This window comes from Nicotiana tomentosiformis, chromosome 7, assembly GCF_000390325.3.
Source record: "Nicotiana tomentosiformis chromosome 7, ASM39032v3, whole genome shotgun sequence".
NCBI classification, from domain to species: Eukaryota; Viridiplantae; Streptophyta; class Magnoliopsida; order Solanales; family Solanaceae; genus Nicotiana; species Nicotiana tomentosiformis.
This window is the reverse complement of record NC_090818.1, coordinates 30,152,520-30,175,752: the sequence shown is the minus strand read 5'-3', so window position 1 is coordinate 30,175,752 and position 23,233 is coordinate 30,152,520. Positions and strand designations below refer to the sequence as shown.

At 37.6% G+C, this 23,233-nt stretch overlaps 1 protein-coding gene and 3 pseudogenes across 1 annotated transcript; 3 read left to right on the top strand and 1 right to left on the bottom strand.

Moving 5' to 3' along the window:
• Window positions 1-1,092: 1,092 nt before the first annotated feature.
• On the top strand, window positions 1,093-3,968 carry LOC104100246 (G-type lectin S-receptor-like serine/threonine-protein kinase SD2-5). The gene has a single exon (XM_009607434.4). The coding sequence runs from the start codon at window positions 1,268-1,270 to the stop codon at window positions 3,749-3,751; it is 2,484 nt and encodes an 827-aa protein (XP_009605729.1). The 5' UTR covers window positions 1,093-1,267; the 3' UTR covers window positions 3,752-3,968.
• Window positions 3,969-4,158: 190 nt separating this feature from the next.
• LOC104100247 (splicing factor Cactin-like) lies at window positions 4,159-6,400 on the bottom strand (annotated as a pseudogene).
• Window positions 6,401-13,578: 7,178 nt separating this feature from the next.
• Window positions 13,579-16,863, top strand: LOC108943373 (G-type lectin S-receptor-like serine/threonine-protein kinase SD2-5; annotated as a pseudogene).
• Window positions 16,864-17,793: 930 nt separating this feature from the next.
• Window positions 17,794-20,812, top strand: LOC104086165 (G-type lectin S-receptor-like serine/threonine-protein kinase SD2-5; annotated as a pseudogene).
• Window positions 20,813-23,233: the final 2,421 nt, after the last annotated feature.

Genomic DNA, 23,233 nt, shown 5'->3' with positions numbered 1-23,233 from the left:
TGTGACGAGTAAAGTAATGTTGCACACAAAATTGTTCAAAATAAGGTAAATAGGTATACCGTACAAGAAGTTTATCCAGATCAATAGATACATGACATGTGTTTGTTATACACTTCTTTTATTGAACTATGATTAATATTATATATCTTTATCTGATTAATCACTTAACCATGATAAATTAGTATAATCTGGTATAAACACACGATGAGTATTTCCTTTCTAAATGCTTCACGATAACTACAATGGGTTTTAAGTTATACTTCACCAGGTTCGTCCATTTATGCCTTCTGCTGTCTAACTCTAAAATGCACTATGCATATTTATGCCTTGTAATGTCCAGTCCACACCCCCGTTCTAAATTTTTTCTATTAAATATTTAAATTACCAATTATATAATATGCTTTTGCCTATAAATTAAAATTTAGGGATTTAATATATATATATATATATATATATATATATATATATATATATATATATATATATATATATATATATATATATATATATATATATATATATATATATATATATGTCATTATGCTTAAATTTTTCAATTACTTTTTGTACAATTTGCTTTTAAATATTATACAATTTAATGTATTTTCATAAACTACACACATATATTTAACTTTTAAAATTTTGGCACCATGCCTCGAAGCTTGGTGCTTTGTCTTAGAACTTTTTTTAATAACCTTGGTGTCCGGTCAACTTGCGCGTATCTAAAATTATTCACGGGTATCTGCTACCTCTCATCAACATATGTACAAAATAACTCTATCCTTGGATAAATAGAAAGAAATCACCTAAATATTCATAAAGAAAAAATAAAGTAAAACGGATAGAATCAGCCACAAAAACACAACAAATATTAAAAAATAAAAATAAAAATAAAAATAAAAGCTGCAAAATCTCCTCTGCATTATAACTTTATTATTATTTGCCAATAAGCCAAGTTGAGGAGGTGAACTTTGTACGAGATGGGTTGGGTCAACGCGTTCCCTTTGTCCTCCATTTCTCCAAGTTGTAAAAAGTAGGTGCTTGATGCTTTCTTGACCATATTATATTTTGCATATTTGCAATAGAAAATTAAAGGTTGACAGCCATGCATTCATGGTTCAATAAAACATAATTAATAGCTTCATGCAACTGAGTTTAGACTCTTTCAAACAACCAAAGATCTTAAATTTAAATTCAACTCGATTTCCTTTCATTATGAACTAAAGGCACTTGCCTTCTGTTAAATTCAAAAGTTCCAGTGTTGTTCATGGCTTTATACAAGATTAATCCTTTCTTCTTCATTCTTTGTTGTTCTTTTCATTTGATAAGCAGCCAACCTTGGGATTATCCAACGGCAAATCTTTCTACAACATGGGTCAACAGTGTTTCTGCACCCCATTCAGTGGATTTCATTGATGGCTCAATAGTAAGGGCCATACTACTTAGAGGAACTTTTGGTCCAAGATATGCTTGTGGTTTCTACTGTAATGGCAATTGTGAGAGTTACCTGTTTGCCATCTTCATTGTGCAAACCAATAGTGCTTCCCAAATTACTATGCCCGCAATCGGATTCCCACAAGTTGTTTGGTCTGCTAACAGGAACAAACCAGTTAAGATCAATTCTACTTTGCAGCTTACAGCAGAAGGGGATTTAGTGCTTAGAGATGCTGATGGTACCTTGGCTTGGTCAACAAACAGTGCTGGAAAAACTGTTGCTGGCTTAAACTTGACTGACGAGGGAAATCTTGTTCTGTTTGACTCCAAGAATGCAACTGTTTGGCAATCTTTTGATCACCCAACTGATTCTTTAGTTCCAGGACAGAAGTTAGTATCAGGGATGAAGCTAACGGCAAGTGTTTCAACAACAAACTGGACTGAAGGAGGTTTGTTTTCTTTCTCTGCTACCAATGATGATTTGGTTGCTTTTGTAGAGTCAAATCCTCCCCAAACATACTTTGAAAGATCTATTAGTGTATTGAATACTAGTGGAGGCTCCAATTATGTTATGTATTTGAATGGAAGCTTAGCTTTAATCTCAAATTCCAATGATCCGCAGACGCTGATTTCCATTCCTCCAGCATCCTCAGCCCAATACATGAAACTTGAATCTGATGGACACTTGAAAGTGTATGAGTGGCAAAGTCGGTGGAATGAGGTGGATGATCTCCTGACAGGTTTTAATGGTGAGTGCTATTACCCCATGGTCTGTGGAAGATACGGCATTTGCTCAAGGGGGCAGTGTAGTTGTCCCAAATCAAGCTCTAATTCAACAAGCTATTTCAGACAGATAGATGATAGGCAGGGTAATCTGGGTTGCGCTGAGGTCACAAGGCTTACTTGTAATGCTTTAAATAACCACAGATTTTTGGAACTTCAAGACGTGGACTATTTCACCTTTACTGCAGATATTAAAAATACTGATATGAATGCCTGTAAAGATGCATGTTTGAGGAATTGTTCCTGTAAAGCTGCTTTATTTCGTAGTGGTTTAAATTCTTCCACGGGGGACTGCTACCTACCATCCGAGATATTTTCACTAGCGAATAATCAGAAGGATAAGACAAGGTACGATTCCTATGCGTTTATAAAAGTACAGGTTGAAGCTGAACCAGCTGCTGCTAAAGAGAAAAAGCGGGTTAATGGTGCTGTTCTGGGCTCTGTCATAGGACTTGCCATCTTAGGCATCTTAATTGCAATTGCAGTTTTCATAATCTGGAAGAAGAGAAAGGCCAGTGAAGACGAGGAAAATTATCTAGATCACGTGCCGGGAATGCCCACTAGATTTTCTTACGATGATCTAAAGGCTGCAACTGAGAACTTTACCAAGAAGCTTGGTCAAGGAGGATTCGGGTCAGTTTTTGAAGGGTGTTTAGAAGATGGCACAATGATTGCAGTGAAATGCCTTGATGGAATAGGCCAAGTCAAAAAATCGTTCTTAGCTGAGGTTGAAACGATTGGCAGCATACATCATGTAAACTTGGTGCAACTAATTGGCTTCTGCGCTGAGAAATCTCATAGGCTTTTAGTCTATGAGTTTATGAGCAATGGATCACTAGAAAAATGGATCTACCATGGGAAACAAGAGCAAACTCTTGATTGGAACTGCAGGAGGAAGATTATTCAAGACATAGCCAAAGGATTAGCCTACCTTCATGAAGAATGCAGGCAAAAGATTCTGCATTTGGATATTAAGCCCCCAAACATACTCCTAGATGAGAAGCACAATGCTAAACTCTCTGACTTCGGGCTTTCAAAGCTAATTGATCGGAATCAGAGCCAAGTGATGACTACAATGAGAGGCACTCCTGGTTATTTGGCTCCTGAATGGCTTAGTGGAGCTATAACAGAAAAGGTAGATGTCTACAGCTTTGGCATTGTAATCTTGGAAATTTTGAGTGGAAGAAGACATTTTGAGGCATCCGAGTCTGAAGATCAACAGGTAATGTTGAACTTATTCAAGAAAAAGGCAGAGGAAGGGCAACTGGTGGATCTTATTGATAAGCATAGTGAAGATATGCAGTTGTACAAAGAAGAAGTAATAAAGACGATGCAGATTGCTGCCTGGTGTTTACAACATGATTACACAAAGAGGCCATCAATGTCAATGGTAGTCAAGGCCATGGAAGGTGTTTTGGATGTTGAAAAGAATCTAGATTACAGCTTTAATCCACAAATTGTGAGCGTAATACCAAATATCACTTTTGCACATTCAACTCCTTTACTTCCCTCAGTCCTATCAGGCCCAAGGTGAGGAGAAAGCTCCATGGAAAATTTTGCTAATTCTAGTTTTGCCAGACGTGCAGCTTGCTTACTGCTGTGTAAATTTCTTTTCTTTTTTTGATAATGGATACTGCTGTGTAAATTTCTTCTTCAATGTTTACGAAGTTATTGCTGTTTTCTTCAAATTATATATGCAAAGTTTGTTCAATAAACACATGCTATCACGAACTTAGTGCAATTTGTACAGATGATTAGCCTTAAACGATTCACCGTTCTATAAATCTCTTCACACTCCCACGCCAAAAAATTCTCCGCAATTACAATTCTGCTGTTTCATTTCAGCAAGAATTTTATTTCTCATATTTTCCAGGCTGCTGCTTAATTATCAAATGAAAATAATTCGCAAGAGGCTACCAACATATGCAAAAGAAAGAAATAGAAGACACAAACAACTAGCTTTTAGAAGTCTTCAGAAGTGACTTCACCATTGAGGGATGTTAATCACAAAAAATAAATCTGATTTACATCGTAATACATTATGGACATTTCACACAATTCTTCACGTCACAATAACCAGGAATAGAAGAATAAGAGAACTAGATAACAAGAAAACCTGAACTTTGGTAACACATTTTCTGCTTCCTTGAAGTCCATGGTAAGGCAAAATGCTCTTTCCCCAGTTCTATCAGCGGCGATAGCGATAACATTTGAAGTTAAAAGATAAATGCAAAATTCCACGGACGAAAATGCACTTGAACCCTTCTTGTGAGAGTAGTCCCATTCTGTATTAACAATTCGGAAAGCTATATCCTCATAAAGCGGACCAGCACGAAACCTTATGATGCAAGTATCAACACTATCTCCATCCTTGTCGATGAAATAAGTTGGAGCTTATGATTTGTCAACAAGATCCGGATAGAATATACTGAACATGTAACCCTGCACAAGCTTTGGAGGTGGGTTATCGTGATCATAATAAGCTTGGTTATAGTTGTTCCACTTGTATCCAATATGAACACGGTTAAGATACTTAGGCTTCCTTGGTTTATACTTATCATGCCACCAGTACACCTGTGAAGAATCAAGATTAACTTCATCATTTGAGCCAAATTCAGCATCCCCTTCCTCCATTGCTCCCATAGCTTTCGATGCTTTCTTCTCGAAACTCTCTTCTAGAGCTGTTGGCAAAGATATCTTATCTTGGACATGTCTCCCTTCCATAACAGCCATTCGTTAATTCCTCTCGACTATGACTATATCCTCTTCAGGATCAATTCCTTCATCTTTCTCATCGCCACGATTTAACACTGGCGAATAAGAATCAGCCTCTTCATCTTCCTCCTCACCCTCATCCTCTTTAGACTCTTCATTCAAGATTAGTTCTTGATATATAGCTCGAGCAACCTTTTGATCATGATCCATCTTCAGCAGCGTGCCTTCAACTAGCTCTGATGGTTTTGCGAGGTGCTCTAAATGTTCACGAAGCATTTTAGCGTGCATTTCTTTCAATAAAGCCTTAGCCTTAAAAACCTGAAGCCGTTTAAGAACAGCTTCCCAATACTCAACCACTTTATCAGATTTCATCTGTGACTCAATTTGTAACTGCATTGCTTCTGATTCATCATAACTTTTACCTTCTAAATAAGCTTTCACATCCCCTTCAATACTCGAATGCAAACCCCTTTCTTCAGGAGGCAACTCCTCTCCACGAACTCGAGCTCGACCTATAGCATCTCTTTTCCTAGCTTCAGCTAATTCCCAATTACAAACAATAAAATGCGTCTCCCAATACCGTACACGTGTCTTCGTCGTCCTGTCCATATCAAGACGCAATTTAATATCCTCCTGTAACTCTTCCATTTCTTTAATAGATTAAAACACCACATACGGTTCATTAATTTCTATATGGAAATCACTAGAAAGTTCTAGATTTTTGCCTTGACGAAGGCGAATGTCAGTACGGATTTTGATCGAAATGGAGCTTTTCTTCTTTCTTCTCCCAGTCTTGTAACTCAGCTCGTGCTCTCTCTCTCTCTCTAGCAAACAACTGTAATTCCTCTTCGCGTTGGGCTTTTTGAATTGCTAGTTCTTCTCTCCTTCTCTTTACTTTTTCAATTTCAGCTATTCTTTCTGGCTGCCTTTGCTTCTATGCTTTCATTGAGAATATTTCAAGGGGGCCGCGAGAAATGTCTCGCTTTTTTTCTTCCTCCACACTAAATTTTCGCTTAAATTGGAGTCGCGTTGGAGTAATATACAGGAATTTTCTGGGACTTCAACTTCTTGGCAACTTTCATGGCTTTCTTCTGGGCTTTCTTAGCCAATTTCTTCTTGTTGAGCTGCAGATGCAGCAGATGAATCCAGCTCGAGCTCGAGCTCTAATGGTGGAGTTCTGGAAGCTTCATAGAGAGAGAAAGACTGAGAGAAGATATTTTGGATAAAATGAATTGTGTATTTGTATTGGTGTACTGTACAAACTTATATACATACACACGTGTAGCTTCTGTAACTAATAAGCTAAACTAACAACTAATTGACTTGCAGCTAAGCTAAGTAGTAACTAACTACTATACATAAATACATAGCTCAACACTTCTTCAGTGATCTTTCTCGTTTTCTTCTTCTTCTTCTTCTTCTTTCTTTCGTCGACTGATGGAATCAACGTCGGAATCCGATGGGTCATCGGAAAATCGTCGGCGAAAAATAGGTCGTCTGCTGGACTTAGACGGCGTCGTTTCGGTTTTGGAAAGTGTTGGAGAAGACGGAATGAGAAGTATTCGGGCAGGCATGTGTTTCTTCATTCTTATAGAAGAATTAACCAAAATAGTAGCCCACCAACCGCTTAAACGTACGCCTAAACTCAGTTTGATTGGCCCGTTATGTTCCGGCTTCTGACCCGTCCCGCCCTGCCCCATTAAGTCTTTGCCCCACCCCGCCTCATTAAGATTTTGCCCTGCCCCGCCCCATTTGTGGTTTTGGTAATTTAATGGCTTCCTTGGCAAAATGTTGAAGACAAAGTTAAGATTTTTGGTCCTTTTTCCAGCCCCACGCGCTTTAGTGTGGGTGAATATGCTATTTTTGCCACATTAGTATTCAGGGTGGTAATAATTATATTCCTGACAAGTATAGAGATCATTGGTGGCAAAGTTTAAGTATTAGTATTCAGGGTGGTAATAATTCTATTCCTGACAAGTATAGAGATCATTGGTGGCAAAGTTTAAGTGTATAATTGAAAATTAGAGATTAGTTGGAGAGTAATTTATGTATTATTCCATTTTTTTACCTCAAATATACTTCAAATTCTGCGTTCTCTTTTTCATACAACAATAGACAAGGTGTAATCTCACAAAGTGATATTTGGGAAGAGTAGTGAGTATGTAGACATGTAAAGGTAGAGAGACTGTTTCCGATAGACCATTTCCTCTTCTCCATCTAAAGTACAAAACCAACAAAAAAAAAAAGTACAACACCAAAAAAAAAGGAGAATTTTGAAAAATTTTCCCACACATGTTATAGATTAGAATTTTAAGTTAATGTAGGTACGTGTTGAGGCCAAACGCACACGCAAGTATACGCGACCGTCAAGTAATAAAGTGACTAAAAGTCGGATGTCGAACCCACGAGGACTTATGATTAACTATTAACTAAATTAGACTATCCTAATTATCTAATCAAGAATTAAACCTAAAAATATTTGATTCTAAACTAATTAAATAAAAAAATATAAATAAGTAACTTTGAACCGAGAAAGAGCAGATTTTTATGATATCAATGTAATGAAAACGATCTAGGGTTATGGGCTATCTAACAATCCTATTGTATTCTTTAATTGAATTGACCGACTAATTTATCTAGCTTATTGGTTGACAGGGTTAATATTGCTCCTAAGAATATGTCGAGTTCTTGCTCGCCTATTCAAGCTAACCTAACACCTATATGTCTATGGAGTTAGAATAAACAAGAACGCATTTATAATTCCTGTAAATCAACCAAGCAAGGCAATTAGGTATATGTCTATCCTAACCACAAATCCGTTCCCCGATGCCTGAGTTCAAGAACTTGCTCTACTCAATCCTATATGCAATATAGAATTCCCACTTTCGAGTTCAATTCTAGATTCGTAGATAATATTCAATTGGTGATCAAGCAATTAAATAATTAAGCGCAAGATTGAATAAATAAACTAATATGATAAATCAAGAAGGCAAAATCAATATCCGAATAAGAATAGTCATGAAAGAACCACAACCCTAGAACGTGAAGTTTAGCTCCATATAGATATGGTAGCCAAACAACAAATCATACAAAGAAACATAAAAATTACTAAGTTTGGTGGGAGAAAGATGGAACTTGATGAATTCCGGCCTCCACAGCTTTGTCGTGGCTTTTTCCCTCTTCCCAATATGTTAGATGACCTAAAAGAGGCATTTTTGGCTTATATATTGCGTACAAAAGTCGTGGGCCAAAGTTCTCCTATACCTAATCCGACTCAGCTTCAGGGATTGATGCTGGGGTGGATGCGTCGCATCCACCTCGTCCTCCACTTCTCAGCTTCGCATGCTAGGGTGGATGCTTCGCATCCACCCTTTGTTCCTCCATCTCAGCTTTGCCCAGGTGCGGATGCTATGGGCCGACTTCACTGCTAAGGGTGCACGAAATCTGATTTTTTTCTAGATTGGATGCGACGCATCCAACCCCTCTTCCTCTAGATAGAGAACCTTATTTTTGCACTCCAAACACCCTAAATCATCACACATAACTCAACTAGTCATAAAACCAATAATTAAACCATGTTGGGCATTTTAAAGATCAAATAGCATCAAAAAGCGATTAAAATATGGTAAAGTAATATCAACACATATCGAAATATGCCCAACATCACCACCCCACACTTAAACCTTTGTTCGTCCTCGAACAAACCATCAATATAGTAGACGAAATAAAATTAAGCTCTTATCACTCAAAGCACACTACACATATGATCATGGTTATTTGTAACAATTAGGCTCTAGAATATGCATCACATACACTTCCCTTTATTTATGTCATTCTTTAAAAAATATTCGAACAAAAACAACATTCTCACTACAATCCTAACCTCAAAAACCGACTCAATGTCACAATGCACTCATGGCTTGAACACCCAACATCATAGAGAAGTCTAATAACGTTACCTATCCATCGTGAAACCATATGCCCTTACAACAAGAACAAGAGAGCGAGTTCAATCCACACATTCGAATCTCATGATCAAATATATTTTTAATGACTCACATATATCAAAGAAAATCGCTCACTCTCACAAAGAAGTTACATGCATGCAATTGGTACCATAGGCTTGCCCTTAATGTAAATCTCTACTAATGTAAGCTCACTCGATCTAAAATCAATTAGCACTTTTTCATGGTTGTAATGTGGGCTAAGGGACGGGTAGGATATATTTAAGGAATAGTGACTCACCCTCCTAAGCACTTTAATACATCACAAAATTTCTTTAAGCGTATTTTCTTCAACACCACTTCAATTTCACAAACAATATCACCCCAAAAAACAGTCTCTTCTTCTTTAAGCACTACTTTAGTTCATACCCACTAGCAAGAACAAAACAACATTTTATTCATTTCTATTTTTTCTTTTTTTTTTATTTATTTCAATTTCTGCTAGTGGTGTAGTATTTTACAAAACAGGTGCATCTTTCTTCCTTTCATTGGTTCCACTCAAAAGTCACCCCACACTTAGTCCCTTCTTACTTATTTTAGCGCTCATCTAACAATTAAAGTGCTCTAAGAGGTAAAAGAATCAAAACAATATCAATTAAGAATAAAAAGGGTATATGCTTGTAATGTGGGTACCAAATAAAAGTCAATAGGCTCAAAATGGTTAACTAGGGATAAATTTTATTTATGACAAGCAATAAGCTCAAAAAGATCAAAGAAAGCCTAAAATTATTTTTCAAACCGAGCATCACCTCAAATTTCGCTTCAACTCACATACCGGGCAAGTTCTAGACACAAGTACAATACATGGACTACATAAAAACCTCACCACACATGGCACATGACTCACTAAAGGACGGTCCCATTCCGACTCTCAAATAATACAAGTATTCACGGAGCCACGAGATATTAAGCATTAAGCGCAAAGTGAACACAAGTCAAGAAAACGAGAAATAGTCATCACAAAACATGCTATCCAATATATAAAGGCATCAAGATTAATATCAAAATATAGGGGAGATACTACACATGCCAAAGCATAAATATGCTATTATGAAACAAGTCAAGGGCGCTTAGGTTCATCATTCTTCCTCCTTTTATTTCCTAAATTCCTAATCTACACGGAAAGCAAAAAGCTACCCGGTTCAAACTACATCCCATGGAAAAGAACCGAGGCACAAAGAAAAACCGCAAGGAATTATTACTACCTAAAGAAAGCTAAAAGACATATTTTTAATTTTTTGTTTAGACTTTAATCCCTCAAAAAAACTGTCTAGGAGATCAATCGTCGGGAAAAGTCCAATTTTTCTACTTTTTCGTTTTTTTTTCTTTCACAAAAGCTACTACACTTAAGAATGAGTACTACAACTAAGCTAAAATAGCACAGAAACTCATCCAAACGATCTCCTCACCCCACACTTTAAATTTTGCAATGTCCTCAATGCACACTATAAATAATAAGAGGGTAAACGAGACTCCCTGGTAGGCCAAAGGCCGAAGCAATAGCGGCTCACGAGGTACTCAGACTTCCCCAGGCATCGTCCTTTGTGTGGGCACCCCACACTTAGTCCTCACCATCTAGCTCGTTTTTGCACTCTTCTAATGGCTTTGCTTCCTATGCTCATAATCCTACAAAACAAAAATAAATACTACAAAATAATAAAAATAAAATAAAATAAAAAATAAACAAAAATAAAAGAAAGCAGTAAAGCTGGGTTGCCTCCCAACAAACACCTGATTTAACGTCGCGGCACGACGTGAACCGCTTTTTGCCTCCACCTCGAACTTATGAATTGAGCCCCTAAACATGGCATCCAGTCTACGGCTATGCTCCAGTGGTGGGGCTACAATGATAACCAGGCCAAGTAATAAATTTTTCACTCTACACTTCTCGGCCTTTAGATGAGGAATGTAATTTTTGCTTTTTGGCACAACAAATTCAAGAATATAGGCACTCTCATCCTCACCCTTTGACTCCCCCATAGGCTCAGATGGCTAGATTACTATCTTACTATCTAAACACAATGTGGAAAAATGATTGGAATGAGGACCAATACGCCCTAACTCTAGAATTGTATTACTCTTTACATCCTCATATTTACATACACAAGAATCTTCAAATATAACATTATCTACTTTCTCACATGGCTCTAGTGTACTTTTCTCAACATGGGCATTATCAACAAAAATATGCTCGAGTGATTGGCTATTCACTTTTAGCTCCTTAATTTGGCGTATAAGCTCATTTTCAGCTTTACACAACTCATTACTGTTTTGTTGGGCGTTAGACGCATCAACCTTTGTATTCAATTGAGCCTCTAAGTCGTGAATAGTAGTGCCAAATTTATCGATCTCTTGTCCCAATTCGGCTCTTCCTTCTATAAAGTATCTCATCTCATTTGTAATTTCCTCACGTTGAGCCTCATATATTTCTAATCTTTCGGATTGTTCCACCAGCGACATATAGCTCAAAATCTCCACTTTTTCAAAATTATCTTCTTGCTGGTACTCGCTCTCTTCATTCAATTCTTCCATATTTGCCTTCATTCTTGTGATTGCTGCCCTCATTCTTTTCATATCTTTTTTGAGTTCATCTTGCCGCTCTGCTACTTGCCTCAAAATATCCCTAATATATGCATCACGTTCCATATCTTGCATTTCATTGCCCCTATCAAACTCACAAACACTGTTAGAAAGATCATAATATGGGCTCAGAGAAGGATAAAAAGAATTAGGACAACCATCCCAATGACCACCTTGACCACCACACATATCTATTGGCTGTGGTTGGATTGCGATGTCCAAATCTCTTTCTATTCTCGTTCTAGCTTCGTGTTCCCTTCTCACTCTATGTAATGTTCGTTCGATTTCTGGATCAAGAGGAATGAGGTTGTTTGCACTTCTACTCCTCTGCATTCGAGAGTAAACCCTGCGTTGACACAAACCAGGCAAACTGAAAATTAAAACTTGAAAACAAATATCTAATAAAAGCTTAACTTAGTCACGTAGCTAATTTCTAAGTCCCCGGCAACGGCGCCAAAAACTTGTTGCGACCAAACACACTCACGCAAGTATACGCGGTCGTCAAGTAATAAAGTGACTAAAAGTCGGATGTCGAACCCACGAGGACTTATGATTAACTATTAACTAAATTAGACTATCCTAATTATCTAAACAAGAATTAAACCTAAAAATATTTGATTCTAAACTAATTAAATAAAAAAATATAAATAATGAACTTTGAACAGAGAAAGAGCAGATTTTTATGATATCAATGTAATGAAAACGATCTAGGGTTATGGGCTATCTAACAATCCTATTATATTCTTTAATTGAATTGACCGACTAATTTATCTAGCTTATTGGTTGACAGGGTTAATATTGCTCCTAAGAATCTGTCGAGTTCTTGCTCGCCTATTCAAGCTAACTTAACACCTATATGTCTATGGAGTTAGAATCAACAAGAACACATTTATAATTCCTGTAAATCAACCAAGCAAGGCAATTAGGTATATGTCTATCCTAACTACGAATCCGTTCCCCGATGCCCGAGTTCAAGAACTTGCTCTACTCAATCCTATCTGCAATATAGAATTCCCACTTTCGAGTTCAATTCTAGATTCGTAGATAATATTCAATTGGAGATCAAACAATTAAATAATTAAGCGCAAGATTGAATAAATAAACTAATATGATAAATCAAGAAGGCAAAATCAATATCCGAATAACAATAGTCATGAAAGAACCACAACCCTAGAACGTGAAGTTTAGCTCCATATAGACATGGTAGCCAAACTACAAATCATACAAAGAAACATAAAAATTACTAAGTTTGGTGGGAGAAAGATGGAACTTGATGAATTCCGGCCTCCACAACTTTGTCGTGGCTTTTTCCCTCTTCTCAATATGTTAGATGACCTAAAAGAGGCGTTTTTGGCTTATATATTGCGTACAAAAGTCGTGGGCCAAAGTTATCCTATTCCTAATCCGACTCAGCTTTAGGGATTGATGCTGGGGTGGATGCGTCGCATCCACCTCGTCCTCCACTTCTCAGCTTCGCATGCTAGTTTCACATCCACCCTTTGTTCCTCCATCTCAGCTTTGCCCAGGTGCGGATGCTAAGGCGGATGCTATGGGCTGACTTCACTGCTAAGGGTGCACGAAATCTGATTTTTTCTAGATTGGATGCGACGCATCCAACCCCTCTTCCTCTAGCTAGAGCACATTTTCTTCATATTTTTGCACTCCAAACACCCTAAATCATCACACACAACTCAATTAGTCATAAAACCAATAATTAAACCATGTTGGGCATTTTAAAGGTCAAATAACATCAAAAAGTGGTTAAAACATAGGTAAAGTAACATCAACACATATCGAAATATGCCCAACATCAGTACGCTGCACCCATTTACGAAAAAACGTTTTTACTAACTGATAACATTGTGCATCCAGGACTGTGTTGGGAGTTCTCAGTACTAGGGATAAACGAAAACCGTAGGTACCTTTCATACCTTCAAACTCACATGCATAAAAATCAGACACAGCAAAATTTCAATCTAGTCGTGTCTGCAAATTGAGAAACCGAAAATAATGTGCTAATAGTAACTAATTGACGATTTAGCAATTGAATGGTTGTGACGTTCTTGAACTAAAAATATCTCCATGCCTTACTTGTAAAAGGCATCAGTGAACATGATATTGCTTACAAGTTGTAGTAAATGAAATGAGTAAGTCATTTCTTATAGTCAGATGCAGCTGCTCGAACAAGTGTAACAAGTCCATAACAAGATCATTGACAAGGAATTTAAGTCCTTCTAACTAAGTGTATATGTGCTAGATTTCTTTTCCTTTTAAGTTTTGTACTAATTCCTTTTTTATCCTTGACCATCAATAGTCTTAGTATTACAAATATATGTTGATTGATTCATGAATACCCAGAAGATTTGTTATTTAACTATCTTTACCGGCCTATAATATTAGTTTAATTTTTCATGTCTTAAGTTGTTTCTTTGCTGGCCTATATATAGATTTGTTAATAAGAACCAAATGGAAGCCCTCCCATATCTTTCCAATTTAAGTATTCCGTAATTCCAATTATTAATTAGAACCAAATGGTGGATCTTTGGACTTCCTTTCAAAGAGTTGATTTCCACTTCACTCGAGCAGAGCCTTCTTTCTAAAAACAGTCTGATGGTTCTTGATTATAGCCTGTATTGTGCCACTTTTTTCATGGCTAGTCTCCTCATCCTTTCTTCACAACATTTGATAAGCGGGGAACCTTCTCAAACTTTTATTACAAATTCTTCCATTTCCTGGATCAATAGACCCTCCTATGTAGTGAATTCCACAGATGGAGTCAAACTGACGCCCATCCTCTCGAAAGAAGGCAACAGGACTGTGTTTGTCTGTGGCTTCTTATGTGATTACAATGGCACTGCTTGCGTTTTTGGTGTCCTTTTATTCACAAGTATCCTTTACCCTTATATGGATAATCCGAGATTAATTTGGTCAGCAAATAGGAATAATCCAGTTAGAGTTGATTCAACTTTTCAACTTAGGCAAGATGGAGTGTTCTTGATGGACTCAAATGGCACTTTGAGATAAAAACATTTGGAAAGCTTGTTTCAGGCTTCAACTTGACAAAAATGGGAAATCTTGTCCTTTTCGGCAAAAGTAATGACACCATTTGGCAGTCTTTTGATCATCCTACAGGCTCTTTGGTTCCTGGACAAATAATGGCTCTCGGACAGAAGCTGATATCCAGCATATCAGCAACAAGCTGGAATGAAGGTTTGTTCACATTTGATGTTCGAAGTGTTGGTCTTTTTGCATACATTGAGTCAAATCCACGCCAATCCTATTTCTCAATGCTTGTTACGGATGAATCTTCAGAATTTTTTCGATTAAGCGAGTTTGTAAATTTGAGTGTTTCTAAAGGGATGATCTTGAAATACAGCGAACGAGATGCCCGATTCATGAAATTCGGAGGTGATGGGCATTTAAGGGTGTATTACTGGGAACGATCATCTTGGACAGAGGCTGCTGATCTATTGACAGACTCCATTGGTGACTGCGGGTATCCAACTGTGTGTGGGAATTATGCTGTTTGTGGAAATGTGCAGTGTAGTTGTCCTCAAACTGCAGCTGATCAGACAAACTTTCTCCAGCAAATCAATTACAGACAGCCAAACCAGGGGTGTGTCCTTGTCACACCTATTTCTTGTGAAGATTCCAAGTATCATGCTCTTATGGAGCTTGAGGACACGGCTTATATTCCCCTCAATCTGCAGTATGGTATCAAAACAGAGTTGGAAAATTGCAAAAGGTCTTGCTTGAGCAACTGTTCTTGCAAAGCAGCTCAATTCCGATTTAGTGGTCCTGATAACACGATGGGTGATTGCTTATTGTCGAATCAAGTGTTTTCTCTCGTGAACAATGATGGAGCACTCACTAAGATCACTCTTTTTGTCAAGGTGCAGAACTCTTCTAACCTAGAAGCCTCTCCACCATTTGTATCTTCAGAGAAGCAATCAAAAAATGTCGGAATGATAGTAGGGTCCACCATTGGAGCTTCGTTTGGTTTGATTTTCATGGTTTTAACTTGCTTTGCCTTTCGTTCCAGAAGGAGAAAAGGACTCGAGGAAGCGGAGGAGGAGTTCCTTGACCATGTACCAGGAATGCTACCAGATTTTCCTTTGAGGAAGTAACTGTTATGACAGAAACTTTCAGTAAGAAACTTGGGGAAGGAGGATTTGGTTCTGTATTTGACGGAACAATGAGTGATGGCACTAAAATAGCAGTGAAGCGTCTCCAAGGTTTCGGTAATGTGAAGAAATCATTCTTAGCTGAGGTAGCAACAATAGGTAGCATTCACCATGTCAATCTGGTAACACTTGTTGGATTCTGTGCTGAGAAATCACACAGGCTTCTGGTTTATGAATACATGGCCAATGTCTATTTAGATAGGTGGATTTTTCAAGGAAATCAGGAACACTCTCTTATATGGGATGTCAGGAAAAAAATCATATCAGACGTCGCCAAGGGCCTCGCTTACTTACATGAAGATTGTAACAACAAAATTATTCATTTGGATATTAAGCCTCAGAACATTCTTCTAGATCATAATTTCAATGCAAAAGTATCAGATTTTGGGTTATCAAAGCTCGTGGGAAAAGATGAAAGTAAGATAGTTACAACAATGAGAGGAACACCTGGCTATTTAGCACCAGAGTGGTTGAACTCGGTCATTACTGAGAAAGCGGGTGTTCATAGCTTTGGGATTGTGATCTTGGAGATCATATGTGGCCGAAAGAATTTGGATCGTCGTCAAGATGAAGATGATATGCATTTGCTTAGTTTGTTCAATAGAAAATCAAAGGAGACCCAACTCTTGGAAATGGTGGACAAGAACAGTGAGGATATGCAGCTCCACAGAGAAGAGGCTGTGGAAATGATGAAGATTGCAGCATGGTGTTTACAAAGTGATTACACAAAAAGGCCTTCGATATCGTTGGCAGTTAAGGTGTTGCAGGGTTTAGTGGCTGCTGAAACCGACTTGGATTACAATTTTCCATATCCACCATTGAGAAGAAGAGTTGCCGAAGATAATCAAGAAAGGGAAGCTGCGGTTTGTATCAGCTTACCAGTTCCATCAGAGTTATCAGGACCTAGGTAAATTGCTGGTTAAGCTCCTCCATCGCTTGCTTTTTCGTTCTGTTATAAACTGTATCTGTAATGTTAAAGTAGTATAATTTCAATTTTTATGACCGGATTTGTGATTGTTAGTACTGGTATTTATCATCAACTTTTAACAGCTATTTTATGTATTTCAGTATAACAGCTACTTGTTATTTATCAACAACTTTTAACAGCTACTTGTTATTTGCTTCCAAAAGCCATTTTATGTATTTCAGTAGCAACCTTTGCCTCTTCTTAAACCATGGTGCAAACAAGCTTTCCTAGGAGAAAAGAGTATAACTAACAGCAAGTTCTTTGTATTATTTAAAACTTCAGCATAATCTTGAGTGAGCTGAAATAGCAGAGTTTGGAAAATCATAACGATTCTTGGAGTCCTTGGTGGAATAATTTATTGATCTCTGGAAAATAATAGGTGCAATGCGTAAGGGCAAGGCATGATACCTCACTTCAATAGGCTAAACATGGGAAAGAACCCACCTCCCGCCCCCTCCTTTTCTTTCCGTTTACAGGATGTAAACCAATAGAAGAGAAAATTAAGTAATCTAGGATTAGTATTGTTTTTATACAATACTCAGTTAAAAGATTGAACAAATTAACATGAGGATTTGATGTTAGTAATATTCTAACTCGGTTCAACTAGTTAGAAACAGTTGGCTCTTATCGAGATCGAACAAGCTAATGAGTCACATCATACTTCTACAAACCTGTTGTTTGCTGGCAAAAACTATTATATGAATTGAACAAACAAAGCTCTGGTGAAGCAAGGCCCTTTTTCTTTTTACATGTTGTAAGAAATAAGAACTAGAGAAAATGAGAAATAGGATTAGTATTTATCTAATACAATAGTCAATTTGAATGACTGAGCAAACAAGAGGGTTTGATGTTAGTAGGGATCTAACTCGGGTCAAGTAGTTAAAACTATTGGGTGGTACAGAACTTAAATATTTTAATTACAGGCATCTAGTGATATCCCAAAAGCAATATCTATAGTTCAATTATCATAGGTTGAAAAAGAAAACATTTTCAAGCTAAATATGCAGCTCTGAGTGTTTAACAACTCTCTTGTTAGCTTTGAAGAACAACTCCATTGGCATAAAGTTGGACATCTTTAAGCAGTTCACAATCTGTGGTAGAAATGTAATTTGAGGATTTAGAAGTTTAATAGATGCAAAGTTTCTTTAAATTAATAAATCAATTATCATGCTTTACTTGTAATAGTCATCTGGAGCATGACTCTTTCAAAGTTCGGTAAATGAAATGAGAAGTCATTTATCATATTATACTTAGTCAACACTGTGCTGCTGGAAAGAGTGTAAAAGTCCACAAAAGTTTATTTTGAAGATAAATTAGATAATAGGACATTAAATAAGTTTTTGTGAGGCCCCTCTCCGTGTTGACTGGGCAAAGACAGTCAGAGACAAAGATGTAAGGATTTTATTGTAGTTTTCTTTACACAACGAGAAGCTGTAAATCAAAAGAAAATCACAACAGCAGGCATTAATGAAGCAAAGAGGATTCCAAATTTTTTCTTAGATTTGGCTTCGTTTACAAGCAATGATTGCAGAACAAAGTCTACATATTACTGTCCTCCTCACTTATTTCCTCTTGTGTTCGTCTCAGTTTGCTATATCCCAAATTTCCTGGAACGAAAATGCCAGTCTTTTGAATTCCACGGCCGGACTTTCCACTTTCTGGACAAACAGGCCGACACTTTTAGTTAATTCCACCACCGACTTCTCTCGTTTGACACCCATACTTCTGCGAAGAAATGCCAGTCCACAATTCCTCTGTGGCTTCTACTGCAATTACAATGCTACAAAATGCATTTTTGGTGTCCTCTTGTTCCAGAACAGATTCGACATGCAGAATGATGTGATAAATTTCCCCCAATTAGTTTGGTCAGCTAACAGAAACCATCCAGTGAAAACCAATGCAACCTTGCAACTAAGACAAGATGGCAACTTGGTCTTGTTAGTCCACTAATACTACTGGCAAATCCGTTTCAGGCTTAAACTTGACAGAAAGAGGAAATCTCGCACTCTTTGATAAGAGAAAACGCTCAATTTGGCAGTCTTTTGATCATCCAACGGATTCTTTGCTTCCGGGGCAGAGTTTGGTTCGCGGGCAGAAGCTCATAGCAAGTGTTTCAGCATCCAATTGGAGTCAAGGTTTGCTTTCTCTTACTGTTCTCAATGGAAGCTGGGCCACTTACATAGATTCTGACCCACCTCAGTTTTACTACACTTCAACTTATTCCTATAGTCCTTACTTCAGTTTTGACAGTCAAACCTTTACTGCTTTACAATACCCTACTACATCGACAGCTCAATTCATGAAGCTTGGGCCTGATGGACATTTAAGGGTATACCAATGGGACGAACCTGATTGGAAAGAGGCATCTGACATTTTGATGCCAGATATAAGAAACTGTGGGTACCCGATGGTCTGTGGTAGATATAGCATTTGCTCAAATAACGGGCAATGTACTTGTCCGCCAGAGGAAAATTTATTCAGGCCATTTTCTGAGAGGAAACCGGATCTTGGATGCACAGAGCTAACATCCATTTCTTGTGATTCTCCACAGTATCATAGTCTCGTAGAGCTCAAGAATACCGCATATTTTGCATTTCAGTTCAGTCATGAACTAAGTTCGAGCATATTTAGGCCTGAGGGGAAAAAGTTGGAAGATTGCAAAAGGGCCTGTCTGAGTAACTGTTCTTGCAAAGCTGCAGCTTTTCAATATGATTGGGGTACAGATCGAAGAGGGAGTTGTTTGTTACTGAATGAAGTCTTCTCTCTCGTAGACAATGAGGACGGAATGGACAAGAGAGTATTTCTTAAGGTGCAGAATTCCTCAAAGGCACATAATCAGTCTGCAATCATTTTTGGAGGAAGGAAATCAAGACCTTATAAAGTGATAATAGGATCTTCTCTTTCAGTTTTGTTCTGTATCATTTTAAGTATCACTACTTGCTTTGTTATTTACAAAAAGAGGACACATAAGTCCCACAAGGCTGGGGATTTTCTGGATATAGAACCAATCTTACCTGGAATGCTAACTCGATTCTCTTACAATGAGCTGAAAATAATTACAAAAGATTTCAGCACAAAGCTTGGGGAAGGAGGATTTGGCTCTGTATATGAAGGAACACTGAGTAATGGAACCAAAATAGCTGTGAAGCATCTGGATGGTGTAGGTCAAGTAAAGGATACATTCTTAACTGAAGTAAACACAGTTGGTGGCATTCACCATGTCAATTTGGTAAAACTCATTGGATTTTGCGCCGAAAAAAGTTACAGGCTTCTAATCTATGAGTATATGGTAAATGGATCATTGGATAGGTGGATTTGCCATGAAAATGGGCTTACATGGCTTACAAGGCAAAGGATAATATCAGATATTGCCAAAGGGTTATCTTATCTTCATGAGGAATGCAGCCAGAAGATAATTCATTTGGACATCAAACCACAAAACATCCTTCTAGATCAACATTTCAATGCTAAAATATCTGATTTTGGTTTGTCGAAACTGATTGAGAAAGACAAAAGCAAAGTTGTAACTAGAATGAGAGGAACACCAGGGTATCTTGCCCCTGAATGGCTGAGCTCAGTAATCACTGAGAAAGTTGATGTGTATGCGTTTGGAATTGTGCTCTTGGAACTCCTCTCTGGGAGAAAGAATTTGGATCGGTCCCAAGCTGATGAAGAAGATGTCCATTTGGTTAGTGTTTTTAGGAGAAAAGCTGAACAAGAGCAGCTCATGGATATGGTTGACAAAAACAACGAGGATATGCAGCTCCACAGAGAAGCAGTGACAGAAATGATGAGCATTGCTGCGTGGTGTCTACAGGGAGATTTCACAAAGAGGCCTTCCATGACATTGGTCGTTAAGGCGCTGGAAGGTTTGGTGTCGGTTGAGACCAACTTGGATTACAACTTCACTAACGTACCTCAGGTTGGGGCAAGCAACCAACAGAGGGAAGCCACTATCAGTTCAAAATTGCCTTCAGTTTTATCTGGACCAAGGTAAACAATATGTTTTAAGATTTTTAGTCTTCGAAGAACCAATTTATGGTTGTGTAATGTCAGATGTTGCAAAGTTCCAATCTAGCATAATGTTTTGTGGTGTATGACATTATAATTCAGAAAAGTAATGTTTTCCTAAGTTCTGCATTAGACTTTTGAGCTTCATATTACTATCATGTAGAGGATCCTCAATTACATTAGATTTATTATATTCTCCCCCACTAGTGATAATGTTAGGATCGGGAACCCGAGTAGTGCGAAATTTAGCCAAACAATGGTATAATGACAATAACAAAGACAATGGAAGTTGATAACGCCGACAACTAAAGTAGATAAAGAAGACACAAATTTAACGTGGTTCGGTCAAAGTGACCTACGTCCACAAGCGGAGAGGAGCAATTTACTATAACAATAAGAGTACAAAAGAGAGTACAAAATTAGAGTAAACACTCTAATTAATCCCAAATACCTTAAGAGAATAACCTCACAAGATCACTCCAAAGAAAGGGTTCACACAGGTGTTTCCCAACATTTAACTCTCATACAAAACACTCTTAATAAAGGAAGAAAGGAAGAAACAAGAATTGAAGACAAGTTTTGTTGGTGTGTATAAAATGAACTAATGGCCTTCCCTTTTATAGGCAAAAAAGTCTTGACCTCTTAGGTGTAAAAGAAGAGATACAACTTATGCAAATGATGTCCAACACACAATGCAATATTTTTGGGTCCCAAAGAATATTGCCAACAAAGTCTACACTTTGCAAAGATGCTTATGCTTATGTGAGATGGACTCCATTTGACAAAATAATGGCCATATTACAGATAACATTCCTCGAATGTTAAGCGAGTTATACCCTTGACATAAGAGGTGTGAATACTTTGCCGCTGCATTCACCTTACCTTTTCATACTTATAAATACGTACATCTCTCGTAGGACAACTCGCACCAACAAACTCTTACTTCCTGGATGCAATAGATGTCTTAACCATCTTATTCGTAAAACTTCTTTAACGATGACTTAATATTAAAATATTGCAACCTTCCAAGTGAGAGTTCTATTTATTATTTATGAAAAGCATACTTATCTAAAAAATGTCTCAAATCTACCAAAGTCCCTCAACCTTTCCCATCCACTTATCACAACTTGGTGTAATTTGTACATATGATTAGCTTCAAAATGATTCACCACTCTATAATGCTCTTCACACTCCAAATCTCCAATGCAAAAGAACTCTCAGCAATTACATGTTTGCTGCTTAACAAAAGCAAGAATTTTATTTCACATTTTCCAGGCTTCTGCCCAACTAAGGGTGGCAAGTGGGCCGGTCCGGGCTCGGGACCGGCCCGGGCCCGCGGGCTAAGTGGGCGGGACCGGTAGGACCGCTAGAAGTGGGCTTGGGCCGGTCTCGTGGGCCGGTTCTTACCTAGGAACCGTTAGGACCGGCCCCGTTTGGCCCGCCAAGAGACCAGGAGCGGACCGGTCCCTTGGCGGGCCTAACGGATATTTTTTTTTAAAAAACATTTGCCGTTTGGCTATTTAAAAAAAGAGCTGTTGGGATTTAAAAAATAGCCGTTGGCTATTTAAAAATAGCCATTTAACACCCCAACTTAATTTTAACCCCAAACATTTTATAATTACACTTTTTTCCTATTTTCAACTATAAATACCTCCTCATTCTTTCATTTTCTTACAAAATCAATATCAATCTATCACAATCTCTCTCTAATTTTCTTCTATACTTGCTACTATTGCTTACTTTATTCCAAAAAATAGTCAAAAAATATTGAGGTTGTTACAATTTATGAAAAATTTGTGAAGTTGGTGAATTGAAGTCTTCAACGATAATCAATTTTCAACAAGTTGTTCGTCAAATCGGTAAACTCGTTCTAACTTTTAAGTCTTAATATTATAGTTTTGTTTGTTTTATTTATTTGCTATTACTTGATTAATTAAGATGTCTTCCTTAAGAAATGCTAGCTGAACTTGCTGAGGATGCTGCTTCGCCCGACAATGGAAGCGGCAATGACCAAGCTACTTTTCCGCCACCACCAACGGAAATTCCTCTGAACCTTGAAGGATTTATGAAGTTTGTAAGAGATAGCATGTAACTTGTATGAACAAAAATTAGTATGTATTATGTAACTTGTATTTTGGCACATCTTGATTAGTTCATTTTTCTTCTCAATGGTGGTATTAGCACCTTGTTGTGCTCATTCCATAGGGGGAGGAAGACTAAGAAAGATATTTCCATGTTTTTTATTGCTATAATAAAATTATAAAGAATATCTTTTTACAATATTTTTGTCCTTAAATTTGAATTAAAAAATTAGGTCACAATTCTATAATAAATTTACAAGGCATTGCCTTAGATATTTTTGTTAACATCTTTTTGTCTCTAATTTTTATTTAATTTTTAAAAACAAATCACAACTTAGCCGTTGGACCCACTTAGCACGCGGGCCCGACCCATTTAGCCCAAGACCATGAGTTCGTGGGCCCGATCACGGGCCGGTTCCTACAAAAAGATCGTTTAGCCCGGGACTGCTAAGCCCATTTATTTAAGGCCCAGGA

Bases quoted from the DNA above. Each gene is read 5' to 3' on its own strand.
- LOC104100246 (XM_009607434.4), top strand. From the start codon at position 1,268: ATGGCTTTATACAAGATTAATCCTTTCTTCTTCATTCTTTGTTGTTCT.